Source organism: Bos indicus x Bos taurus, chromosome 10 (assembly GCF_003369695.1).
Source record: "Bos indicus x Bos taurus breed Angus x Brahman F1 hybrid chromosome 10, Bos_hybrid_MaternalHap_v2.0, whole genome shotgun sequence".
Classification (NCBI taxonomy): Eukaryota; Metazoa; Chordata; class Mammalia; order Artiodactyla; family Bovidae; genus Bos; species Bos indicus x Bos taurus.
The window spans coordinates 11845842-11858849 of NC_040085.1; the positions used below are offsets into that span (position 1 = coordinate 11845842).

General features: G+C 44.0%; 1 protein-coding gene across 3 annotated transcripts in view; it reads left to right on the top strand.

Moving 5' to 3' along the window:
* Positions 1-13008, top strand: part of THSD4 (thrombospondin type 1 domain containing 4) — a 673523-nt gene that overhangs the window by 150554 nt on the left and 509961 nt on the right. For all 3 annotated transcript variants that reach the window (XM_027553103.1, XM_027553105.1, XM_027553104.1), the window contains exon 6: positions 346-448. In XM_027553103.1, the coding sequence (XP_027408904.1) occupies positions 346-448 (103 nt within the window). The remainder of the gene's footprint in view (positions 1-345; positions 449-13008) is intronic.

The following is a 13008-nucleotide window of genomic DNA, read 5'->3' on the forward strand; positions in this document are numbered from 1 at the left end:
AAAGTCAAACAGATGCAAATGGGTGGCCTCTCTGAGGGAGGCGAGCAGATCTCTTTGTTAAGAGCAGGTTTAGGTCAGTAGTTTTCAAATTATGGTATGCAAAATCTTCATGTGGGAAGCATGTTAAAAATGTGGTGTCCTTCCAAAGATTTGATTTAGTAAACTTGGAGTGAAGCTCTGGGATCTGCATTTAAAATTTTTGATGTAGGTGATCAGCACATTTTTAGAAACCCAGGTTTCAGTGGGACAGTACAGGCATTTAACATTGGTGAGGCCTCATGGGATTTGGCTTGGGCCATGAAAAGATATGGGTGCTAATTGCATATTTAATATCTGCTTTATTAGGTGTGTCCAGAAAGCAGTAGAAGTATCTGGGAGGTACAGTGTGCATCCTACAACAACAAGCCGTTCATGGGCCGGTTTTATGAATGGGAACCATTTGCAGAAGGTAAGAGTAGCCCCAGCCTTGTCCACAGGAATCAGTTTTGTCTGTTCTCCAACCCTGTTGCCTTTTTGTTGTTGCTGGAGGAACCAGTGTGATGCTGGCTAGAGTGGCAGTGCGAGGAGGAGCTGGTAGGGGTCTTTACCAAAGGTAGTAATAGCTCTCAGGTGACAGCTGGACCATTAGTCAGATGGGAGAGGCTTTGGTCGAAGCAAGCAGCATCTGAGGATGAGAGGATGAGTGAGACAGAGCAAGGGTCAAGAAATGAGTAGAAGCAAGAGATTCAAGCTAAACTTGTGAGGAGTGAGCCAGGATAGAGTTTCCCTTTTCCTTGGTTCCTGCTGCAAGGGCTGGTAGAATGGCTTAAGAGAGCATGTGGAGTTGTACGGCTGACAGTTGTTTGGCTTTTGTGCTGGGGGAGCCTCAAATGCAGTTTCCCAAGAGGAAGTGTGGTAGACAACCATTGCAGAGCTCATCAGTACTGTTCTAGATCTTGGAGTCACTTTCCTTTGTTTCGTTTTGACGAGGACCATTTTTAAAGTCTATTGAGTTTTTACCATGTTGCTTCTGTTTTATGTTTTGGTTTTGGGGCCATAGTGAGTTGTGCTGATTCCATTATAGAATCTGTGTCCACATGTGAGAAGTCGTGCCTAGGTGTAAGGCCATGGGAAGAGGGAGGCGGGGTGGATGTCTGCTCTGAAATGGGATACAGAATTATTCTTGTCTGCACATTTGTCTCAGAGAAGTGTCTGCAGCTTGGGTTGGATTCTTAAAGTGGTCTCATGACCACTGCCCATTAGAATCACTGGGGAGCCTTCTAGAAATACTGAGGCCTGGGTGCCACTCCCAGAGATTGTGATTTAATTGATTTGGGGTGCAGCCTGGGGATGGGGATTTTTTTTTTAAGATCACAAGTCATTCTGATGGGCAGCTGGGGTAGAGAAACTCTAATCCAGGAGGGAGGCAAGATCTCAGAAGAGATGGTGACTCTGGCTTAAATTAAGGCACAGAATCATGAGTGTTTTGTCAACTGTGAAATATATTCTTATGTCAGGGCAACAGTACTTGGCAGTGAGCACTTAGAGAAGGAACCCTTTCTTTTGTCTGAGCTGCGCCCTTGCTTTATTGTTGGCTGTGGGTAGTAATAGCTGCTTTACCGTGGTTCACTGGGAGGCAAGGTGAATTCCTCCAGCCATGCGCTGTCTGTCCCCATTGTTTAGCCTGAAGCTGGAGCCACATCACCCAACCCTCTCTGCTTAGTTCCACGTGGTCCTCTGCCAGCCACCTGATCCTGTCAAGCCTGGTAGACTCAAGTCTAGTATCAAAAGCTCTTTGCATCCCACAAAGAAAACTCATGCTGGTATTTTCGCCTATCATCAGTATTGCCTGTGGATGCCAGCTGTTGTCTATGTATGATTCTACTTTTTCTGTTCTTTTGTTTGCCCTGACTCAGGCTGGACTTTAATTGTGGGTCCTCAGGTAGGAGGGGGTGTAATTAACATCTGATTCAACTTTTTATTTTGGAAAATTTCAAACATATGTAAAAATAGAATAACATAATTATATGAAAATAACCTCCTATATACCCATCACTTAGTTTCAACTCATGGCAAGTCTTTTTCATGTATAGTCCGCCTGTTCGTCCCCATCCAAATATGGCAAACTATTTGGATTCACATTATATTGCATTATTCACTGGTGCATACATTGATTAAAACTCTTGGTTGTAAGTGACCGAAACCCAGCCTACCTATGTTTAAACAAGAAAGATACTTTGTTGGTCCTATTACTGGGAAGTCCAAGAATGGGGCTGGGATTTAGATGTGGCTGCCTTCAAGGGATTCAATAATGTTGCTGCTGCTGCTAAGTCACTTCAGTCATGTCCGACTCTGTGGGACCTCAGAGACAGCAGCCCACCAGGCTCCCCTGTCCCTGGGATTCTCCAGGCAAGAACACTGGAGTGGGTTGCCATTTCCTTCTCCAAGGCATGAAAGTGAAAAGTGAAAGTGAAGTTGCTCAGTTGTGTCCGACTCTTCATGACCCCATGGACTGCAGCCTACCAGGCTCCTCCGTCCATGGGATTTTCCAGGCAAGAGTACTGGAGTGGGTTGCCGTTGCCTTCTCCCCCAATAACGTTAGGAGCCTGCTTTTCTCTCTTTCTCCATCTCTTGGTCTGTTTACTTACTTCTCAGGTGGATGGACAGGCTTACATGGCTTTGAACTTGCAATCAGAGTGAGAAAGTCTCTCTCTTATCCAGTGTTATGGGTTGAATTATGTTCCCCAATCTTTCTATCCCTGGTACCTATGAATTTGCTCATCTGGAAATAAGGTCTTTGCATGTAATTAAGGTTCAGGTTAAGAAGAGGTCATACTGGATGAGGGTGGGCCCTTAATCCATACGACTGGTGTCCTTATATAAAGAGAAGAGGCACAGAGACACACATATAGAGAACACCCAGGCACAGACAGAGGAAAGATGGCCATGTGACACCAAGGCAGAGCTTAGAGTGATGCAGCTACAAGTCAGGGAACACTAAGGATTTCTGGAAAATGCCAGAAACCAGGAGGAGTAACAGAAAGCTTCTTCCCCAGAGATTGCAGAGCGAGCAGGGCCCTGCCAACACCTTGAGTTTGAATTCCCAGCCTCCAGAACTGTCAGAGAATAAATTCTGTTGTTTTAACCCACCCAGTTTGTGGTCATTTGTTATGGCAACCTAGGAAGCTAATATGCCTAATGAGGGCTTCGGTCTCAGAAAAACCACACTGTGATCTTTTTTGGGTCATATTCCCATCCCTGGACATGAGTTCAGGGCCTAGGTTGGGGGCAGTGGTCCTTGGGTTAACTCAGGTCACGTGACTAGCCCTCTGGTGGGAAACCCACATCCCAGGAAGCGGAGGTGGGAAAGAGGGAGTTGGGACAGACAGAAAAACAGAATCTTCTACAGTAATTATTATCTACTTCTTCACCATAAGCCACTGAAATTTTGAAGGAGCCAGTGAGAATGCTGTTTTACAAAGCATTTTTACAAATGTTTTACAAAGAAAAGAAAAATGCAGAACAGCAGCAGATTAAATAAATCAACTATCTTCTGCACTGTGTTTGTTACTTTGTCTAGAAAATTCAGCATTCTTTAAGAATATTTACTGACATTAATATGTCTCACATGCCTAGGAGGAGAGGCTCCCAGAGTCACTGAAACTGCATTTACTTTGGCTTTCTTTAAACAATTCTTCTTGCTGCTAAGATTGTTTTCTTGATTTTGTCCTCTTTCCTCTTAAATGACTCCCAGGCTGACCAGTGGGAGGAAGACGCTGTTAATGTTTCTGCAGGGTGTTCGTATTTTACGGCTGGAGTTTGCATTCGGCTCTTGGTTTTGTTTGGATGTCTGTTGCTGTTCGCATGTGCCTACTTAGGGGAACAGCTGCACTCATTCAACCCAGTGCCGCATAGAATAGTAAAAGCAGAGCACACTCTCTGATAAACACATTAATTTCACCACATGCTTCTTCCTAGACCTTTAACTGCATTTCCTGGACATAGTGATCTGTCCTAAGATAATGCCTCTAGGAATTTTTCTCATAGACTTAATATCGTAAAGACGATAGAAGTAGAATTCCAGGGTCTATGCGTGCCTGTTTACTCAGTATAGTGATAGTTCATGTGTCACCTTCATCCCCCTTCACTCCAAACCACTTTGGACTGTAAATTGTATGGTCAATATAGCTAGAAAAGGATACTTTAATACGTAGAGTCTTGTTTAGGTGCTTTGGAGAAAATTGTACCTGTTTTCATAACTAGCGTCTAGAATTTTGCCAGGTCACTGTGGGCTCTACAGCATCGAGTATCAGTCTTAATCCATAAGCCAGGGGACAGCTTTGTATTGGTATTTTAATGCACCGTATGTCCCCAAGAGCTGAACTAAGCAGAGCACAAATCTAAAAACCAGAAGTGAGACTGAGTCAGAAACTGGAGGTTGCCAACTGGTCATACAACCAGGGCCAGTGTATCTGTCAGGACTGAGTAGCTTGAGCTGCAGGAACAAAGAGCCCTGAGTCCTTAAGACTTAGCAGAACAAGTCTTGCTTGTTCTCTTGCTTGTCTCTTGCCCAGACCACCCGTGTGATGCAGTATGTATTCTGCTCATTCAGGGGTCCAGGCTGATAGAAGCAGCATCTCAACCTCTGCTTCCACTGAGGCAAGGAGAGGGAACAAATGAATCACCCATAGATCCTTCCCGCTTCTCCCAGAAGTGATCGGTGTTGTTTCTGCTCACATCTCATTAGCCAAAGCAAGTGACGCATCATGTTTAACTTCAAGGGCAGCAGGGAGGTACCATCCTGCTGTGTGCTCAAAGCAGAAGTGGAATATCCATGAGCACCCTAATGACTAGTCCAAGCAGGAAGCTTCGAGAGAATTCCCTGAGCTGTGTCTTCCTTCTGTAAGTTCAGGTGACTTATTAGGCTGCTTGCAAGAAGAGTAGATTTGGCTCTAGGGAATGTTATAGGTGACACAGAGCCTCTAACAGTTACAGGGCCCTGAGCCATTTAGACTATTCCTTCTCTTTGATTAAAGCTCCGAGGGTCAGGGATGGAATGTTGGTGCCAAGGGGTGCTGCTGACTCCCCCGCAAGTCTAGCCCTGGCACAGGGGGTCAAGGACTGTCATAAACATGGACGGTATTATCAAAACTGTATGATGTGAGGAAGGAAGGCTTAGGGCCAAGTGCTGGTGGACCTGGGGTTAGGATGTTTATGTTTTACCGAAGCAACTTGATTCATTCCTGGAATTCTCGCTCCCTCAGCCCATCCCTCCTGCACAGACAGTTCATAGTCATCATGGACTTTTCAGAGTGGACAGGGAAGGCCTAAGGGAAAGGAGAGGAGTTTTCCAGTTTTCTACCCTCCACAGAGCCATTCTGAAGCTCTTGTATCCAGGCCTAGGAATACCTGGCAAGACCAGGTCATGTTTGCTCAGCATTTGACTGTATCATTGAGGACAAGGGGCTTCCCTTGTAGCTCAGTTGGTAAAGGATCTGTCTGCAGTGCAGGAGACCCAGGTTTGATTCCTGGCTTGGGAAGATCCCCTGGAGAAGGAAATAGCAACCCACTCCAATATTCTTGCCTGGAGAATCCCATGGACAGAGGAGCATGGAGGGCTACAGTCCATGGGGTCGCAAGAGTTGGGTATGACTTAGCGACTAAACCTCCACTGAGGACAAAGCAAAATCCTGAGAGCAGCCTCTTTGTGAAAACAAAACAGTGATTTTGGTTTTATACATTAGTTGAGTATGAATGAATGGTAGTGAGCTCCCCAGCAAGAAGTTGGGGGTGTTTAAGGGAGATGTCTTAGGGTAGTAGACCTATATTTGAAGTCATTGTTTTTAGTGTGATAATTAAAGCCACTGTGATGAAGACCTTCAAGAGAGTATAGAATCACGAGGACAAAAAACGAAAAAGAAAAAAAAAAAAGAATCACGAGGACAAGGGACTCAGGAAGGAGGTTTGACGTATATCCACGTTAAAGAAGCAGGGGAAAGAGACCCAACGATGAAAGGAGCCTGAGAAGAGGTGGCACCAAAGTATTATAGCACCTTATATCATCTCTAATAGTAATAAAGTCTATTATGGTTTATAAAGTTCTATTATATACACCACAGTGAGGGACAAATGAGATAATAGGAGTTGCAAGCACTTACTGTGTACCAGGCTAACTCCTTTAATCTTTACAACAAGCCTGTGAGGTGAGTCCTATTATCAGCCTCACTTTACACAAGAAACAAAGTATATAATCGTTAAATAATTACCCAAGGTCACCCAGATAGGAAGTGATAGAGCCAGGTTCAAACCTCAGAATCTGGCTACAGAATCTCTACTCCCAGTGTACATGAAAGCCAGGAGAAAGATATGTTAGAGTTGTGAGCATTTTAGACCAGTCTTTCGGTGCCTGTTTTCCTTGTAAAAACTATCTGAGTAATTAAAGTTTAACTTTTCTTTAAAAAAGATAAAAGAAGGAGTGGTGGGGGAGAAGCAGTGAACACAGCTTGACACAGCCAGAAGTCAAGGGGAGGCTGGGGCCTGAGAAAATGAGACTGGGAGAGACTGTGGGGAAAGCACTGGAGAGAATCTAGTGGCTGGAATGAGCAGGGAGGGGAGGGATCTTTAAGAAGCAGGGGACATGGGTGTGCCTATGGCTGATTCGTGTTGATGTGTGCTAAAAACTTTCACAATATTGTAAAGTAATTATCCTCCAATTAAAAATAAAATTTTAAAAAAGAGGGTAGCCAGTGAATAGGGCTAGCTCTTCCTTTTAAAAATTGCCATGAAGAAGGCATATTGAGAGTGTTTGCTAGCTTAATTTAAGGTAAAGAGAAAGGTTTGTTTAGAATGGTAGAGAAATGAGAATTCTGGAGATTGAGAAACTGAAACTTAAAAAGGAAGAATAAGGGGTTAATAGAATGGTACCTATGAACCTAGTCTATCCTAGGGAAAAAGGTGGAAAATAGGCACCATTTTCCCTCCAGGAAAAATTATATTATTGTTTCTCTGCATGCTGTTAATACAAAACTTTTCACCATTAAATTAAAATTCATTGTTCAAGAGCAATGAAAGCAATCATAGTTCCATAAAAAATATTTATTTAAGAATGTTCACAGCAACTTTTTTCATGATAGCTTCAAACTGGAAACAAGCCAACTATTTCATCAACAGGAGACTGAATAAACACACTGTGATACATTTCTACAGTGGAGTATTACTCAGCAATAACAAAGAACACTCTACTGACACATATAATGATCCAGGTGAATATCAGAAACACTATGTTGATCAGAGTGAGCCAGATACGAGCCTATGCACTGCCTGATTCCATTTGTATTTTGTTCTAAAACAGGGAAAATTGGGCTATGCTGACGGAAGTCAGCACAGTGTTTGCCTATGGGTGTGGGGAAGGAGTAGCTGGAAAGGCCCATGATAGAGCTTTGTGGAATGATGGTCATGTTCCAGATCATAATTGGCATGGCTGTTACACTGGTGTGTGTAGCTGTCGAAACCCATCGACTGCACCTTTGTGATCTATGCATTCTATTGTATATAAACAGTAGATTCTCTTTCCCATTCTGTCTTCATTCCTAAAAGTAAAATTTAGAGCTAATATAAATTTCACCATTATAGAACTATTCTAAGCAGATCCAACCAGTCCATTCTAAAGGAGATCAGTCCTGGGTGTTCTTTGGAAGGAGTGATGCTGAAGCTGAAACCCCAATACTTAGCCACCTCATGTGAAGAGCTGACTCATTGGAAAAGACTCTGATGCTGGGAGGGATTGGAGGCAGGAGGAAAGGGGGACGACAGAGGATGAGATGGCTGGATGGCATCACCGACTCAATGGACGTGAGTTTGAGTGAACTCCGGGAGTTGGTGATGGACAGAGAGGCCTGGCGTGCTGCAATTCATGGAGTTACAAAGAGTCGGACACGACTAAGTGACTGCACTGAACTGAATTGAAGCCTTGCTAGTTTGCCTCTCTCTCTCTTACTCTATTTTATTTTAAATACTCACTATTATTGACCATAGAGGCACAAGAGGATTTTAGGGAGAATGTACTCATATGCAGAGTATCATTTTTGGAATCATTTAGGATCATAGGGCTTAGTTGAGCCTAGAAATCCTCAACTAGGTCCAGAATCTGAAGAAGCAAGCTGCACATCTGTGTAAATTCTTCTTTTTTCCACAAGCAGCAGACACCAATTTTGGCTAGGTCAAACACAAAAGGATTTTGTTGGAAGGCTATCCAGTAGCTCTAAGAATCAACAGGAAGTGTGTGGGAGCAGGCTGGGTGAAGGACAGATACAAAGGGGGCTCTGGGGATCCAGTGGACAGAACTGATGGTCTTACTTGCCTGCTGCTCGTGTTGCTACAGTGGATACATTTTGACAGGTTTCTTCATCCAAGACTCAGAGCCCTGGAAATAAGAGCCCTATGGCTTGGCACAGGCCACATGCCCACTGCTTGGCTGGGGATAGAAGGGTCGGGGGAGTCCTGACTGACAGTCCCACCAAGACTACATGTGGAGGAGGAGAATAGATTCCCAGAAAGGAAATCCAGGTGCTGAACCAAAAGAAGGAAGAATGGTCTGGGGTGGCCCAAGACAACCAATATCCATGACAGAAACTCATGACAAGTCAGGATCCCCACCTGGTTTGTCAACTGTATTTCATAAGACTTTTTGACACCTTTGAGGGACTATTGAAATTAGACTATAACGTGTGATTGCCACTCTTTCCTTCTCGTGTTTGCATTTCTGAAGATTTCTTCAGATAGGCCTCCTTATATAGGTATGGTATGTGACTGTGTGGGTTCTTTCTGCTTCCACACATTGTCAGACGTAATTTGGATTGACCAGTGTGCATTTGCAAAGGGACATGGGAGAGAGGCTGGGGTTCTGTGGTACCTTCATCCTGTGGCATGCAGTGTTGAGGATGACCTCAGAAGGAAGTGAATGGGGCTAGTAATGGTTGTTCTTTTCTTGCTGGTTTCTGTAATCCTGGACAGACTCTTTGGTAGGACTATATGTGTAAAGTACACCTAGATCTGTGAACCTTAGACCAAGTGTGCCTTAGGAAGCATTGCTACGAACAAAGCTAGTGGAGGTGACAGAATTTCAGTTGAGCTATTTCAAATCTAAAAGACGATTCTGTGAAAGCGCTGCACTCAATATGCTAGAAAATTTGGAAAACTCAGCAGTGGCCCCAGAACCAGAAAAGGTCAGTTTTCATTCCAATCCCAAAGAAAGGCAATGCCAAAGAATGCTCAAGCTACTGCACAGTCACACTCATCTCACACGCTAGCAAAGGCATGCTCAAAATCCTCCAAACCAGGCTTCAACAGTACATGAACTATGAACTTCCAGATGTTCAAGCTGGATTTAGAAAAGGCAGAGGAACCAGAGATCAAATTGCCAACATCCACTGGATCATTGAAAAAGCAAGAGAGTTCCAGAAAAACATCTACTTCTGCTTTATTGACTACGCCAAAGCCTTTGACTGTGTGGATCACAATAAACTGTGGAAAATTCTGAAAGAGAGGGGAATACCAGACCACCTGACCTGCCTCTTGAGAAATTTGTATGCAGGTCAGGAAGCAACAGTTAGAACTGGACATGGAACAACAGACTGGTTCCAAATCAAGAAAGAAGTACGTCAAGGCTGTATATTGTCACCCTGCTTATTTAACTTATATGCAGAATACATCATGCGGAATGCCAGGCTGGATGAAGCACAAATTCGAATCAAGATTGCCAGGAGAAATATCAGTGACCTCATATATGCAGATGACACCACCTTAGGGCAGAAAGTGAAGAACTAAAGAGCTTCTTGATGAAAGTGAAAGAGGAGAGTGAAAAAGTTGGTTTAAAAGTCAACATCCAGAAAACAAACATCATGACATCCAGTCCCATGCTACTTCATGGCAAATAGATGGGGAAATAATGGAAACAGTGACAGACTTTATTTTCTTAGGCTCCAAAATCACTGCAGATGGTGACTGCAGCCATGAAATTAAAAGACGCTTGCTCCTTGGAAGAAAAGCTATGACCAACCTAGACAGTGTATTAAAAAGGCAGAGATATCACCTTGCCAAGAAAGGTCCACATAGTCAAAGCCATGGTTTTTCCAGTGGTCATTCATGGATGTGAGAGTTGGACAATAAAGAAAGCTGCTGCTGCTGCTGCTAAGTCACTTCAGTCGTGTCCATCTCTGCGACTCCATAGACGGCAGCCCACCAGGCTCCACTGTCCCTGGGATTCTCCAGGCAAGAACATTTCCTTCTCCAATGCATGAAAGTGAAAAGTGAAAGTGAAGTCGCTCAGTCGTGTCCAACTCTTCAGGACTGCATGGACTGCAGCCTACCAGGCTCCTCCATCTATGGGATTTTCCAGGCAAGAATGCTGGAGTGGGGTGCCATTGCCTTCTCCAAAAGAAAGCTGAGCACAGAAGAATTGATGGTTTTGAACTGTGGTATTGAAGACTCTTGAGAGTCCCTTGGACTGCAAGGAGATCCAACCAGTCAATCCTAAAGGAAATCAGTCCTGAATATTCATTGGAAGGACTGATGCTGAAGCTGAAGCTCCAATACTTGGGCAACCTGATGCGAAGAACTGACTCAGTGGAAAAGACCCTGATGCTAGGAAAGATTGAAGGCGGGAGGAGAAGGGGACGACAGAGGTTGAGATGGTTGGATGGCATCACTAACTCGATGGACGTGAGTTTGAGTAAGCTCTGGGAGTTGGTAATGGACAGGGAAGCCTGGTGTGCTGCAGTCCATGGGGTCGCAAAGAGTCAGACGTGACTGAACCGGGTCACGTGTTCCTCTCTGTATCTAAAAAGAAAGAAGGATGTAGGGTGGGGCATATGGAATCATGTCTCTGTGAGTGTTTTCCTGGGAAACTGAGGCTTTGGAAAAGAAAAGATTATTTGAGGGAGAACATTGCCTCTGCTCTTAAGTATTCTGGAAGGTGTAAAGGATTCATGTAAAAGCAGTTTCTTTCCTGGCACTTACAGCAGTGTCATTCTAGGTAATTAGTAAAGAAAAGCCTCAGGGTATATTTCAACATCTAAAAAAGCAGATTAGTCTAAATGTAAATAATTTTGAGGATTTAAAGGCAAGGATAAAACTTAAACCCATTGCAAAATATTCAATAATGAGACCCAGGCCTGTCATTTCTCTCTCCTGGGAAGCTCAGCTTTCTTCAAAGACTGCCTCCATCCTCGTGGTATGTCTGGTCAGGATGAGCAAGGTCAGATGTCATTATTCTACAGACTCAAGAACTGAGCCTCCAGGTTGGATGATCTACCCTGGGTCGCAGGATAAAATAGAAGGATCAGATTAAAAGAGATGTTACATAACCACAGCCTGCTGATTTCAGAGCAGCCATTTGCCTCAGGGGCTATGAAAGAATTTTTCCCTTCATGTAACCAAGCCGTGACCCATTTGGTACCTTTCAAAACAAATAAATGTGTTTTTACATCAACTGAGACTTTTCCAGGACATCCTGGGACTCTGTCTTAATCCTTGTAGCACAGCTCTCTCACCCTCTGAGCAGATGCCTCTGATCATAAATTGATAGAGCTGGGTCCCAAAGGAGTGGTCAGGACCTTTGGTTGCACCTTTACACGGATGTTGAGACATTAGTATGGGGCCAACATCAAGAGGTTTTTAGAATTAGAGGCCTTAGAGCTGGAAAATAATCCATGAAAACGCAGATTCTGTCTGAGTTGTAAATCCAACCCATCCTTTTGCATATTGATGAAAGAAATTCTCCTTCATTTGCATAGTCCCTCCCCTGAAGCTGTTAAAAAGCAGCCGTACGCGGTATGTGTTTCTTAGAAATTGCAGTGAGAACATTCCATGAGTCAGTGGAACTTGTTAACAAAGGATTAAAGGAAAAATCTGTTGTGTACCTGGGGTTGGGTAGGAGGAAGGGAGAGAGCAAGCTCCAGCATTCCTGTGTTTACCCAGGCGGCTGGCTTCACCTTCCTCTTCACAATGCCTACACTTTGTAATAAGGCCATTCTTATAATGCGACTATAATTCATCCTGGGATGGTTGTTGCCTGGCTACCTTTGGAACCACATGGAATGAAACTTCCAGTTCCCTCTTCAGATATTTAAAAGCAGCCGTCTTGTCATTCTACATTTTGTTTCACCAATCTGCTAAATATTTACTTCCTTCAGTTGACTCCATGTGTACTGGAGCACGCCACTTGTTTACCATCCGATCTACTCCCTTTAGAATCAATATATGAGTCCTAACAAGCAGCTCTGGTTGAGCGTGTCTCTGGTGTGCAAGGCTCAGGAGCACGGAGTGTCACTGGCATGGATTAGTGATGTCTTGCGTAACTATGGGAAGGGAAATGGTAGCATGTATCCTCCTCCTTTTCTTATAGTTGATTTACTGTATTGTGTTAGTTTCCTGTGTTGCTGCTGCTGCTAAGTCGCTTCAGTCGTGTCCGACTCTGTGTGACCCCATAGATGGCAGCCCACCAGGCTCCCCCGTCCCTGGGATTCTCCAGGCAAGAACACGAGTGCATGTTCTCCAGTGCATGAAAGTGAAAAGTGAAAGTGAAGTCAAGTCCGACTCTTCGTGACCCCATGGACTGCAGCCTACCAGGCTCCCGTCCATGGGATTTCCCAGGCAAGAGTACTGGAGTGGGGTGCCATTGCCTTCTCCAGTTTCCTGTGTACAGCAAAGTGATTCAGTTACACATATACATATATTCACTCATTCTTTTTTAGATTCTTTTCTCTCCTAGGTTATCACAGAATACTGAGTAGAGTTCCCTGGGCTATACAGTGGGTTCTTGTTGGTTATCTGTCTTATATATAGGCGTGTACGTATGTGCACCCCAAGCTCCTGCTTTATCCCTCCCCTCCCACGTTCCTCATTTGGTAACTGTAAGCTTGTTAACCTCAGCATCTGTAACTTTCTTTCTGTCTTTCACACTGTGATGACATACGTGCCAATTAACCCAGTAATGAAGGAAATGATGCAAATAAATGTAATGAATGCATC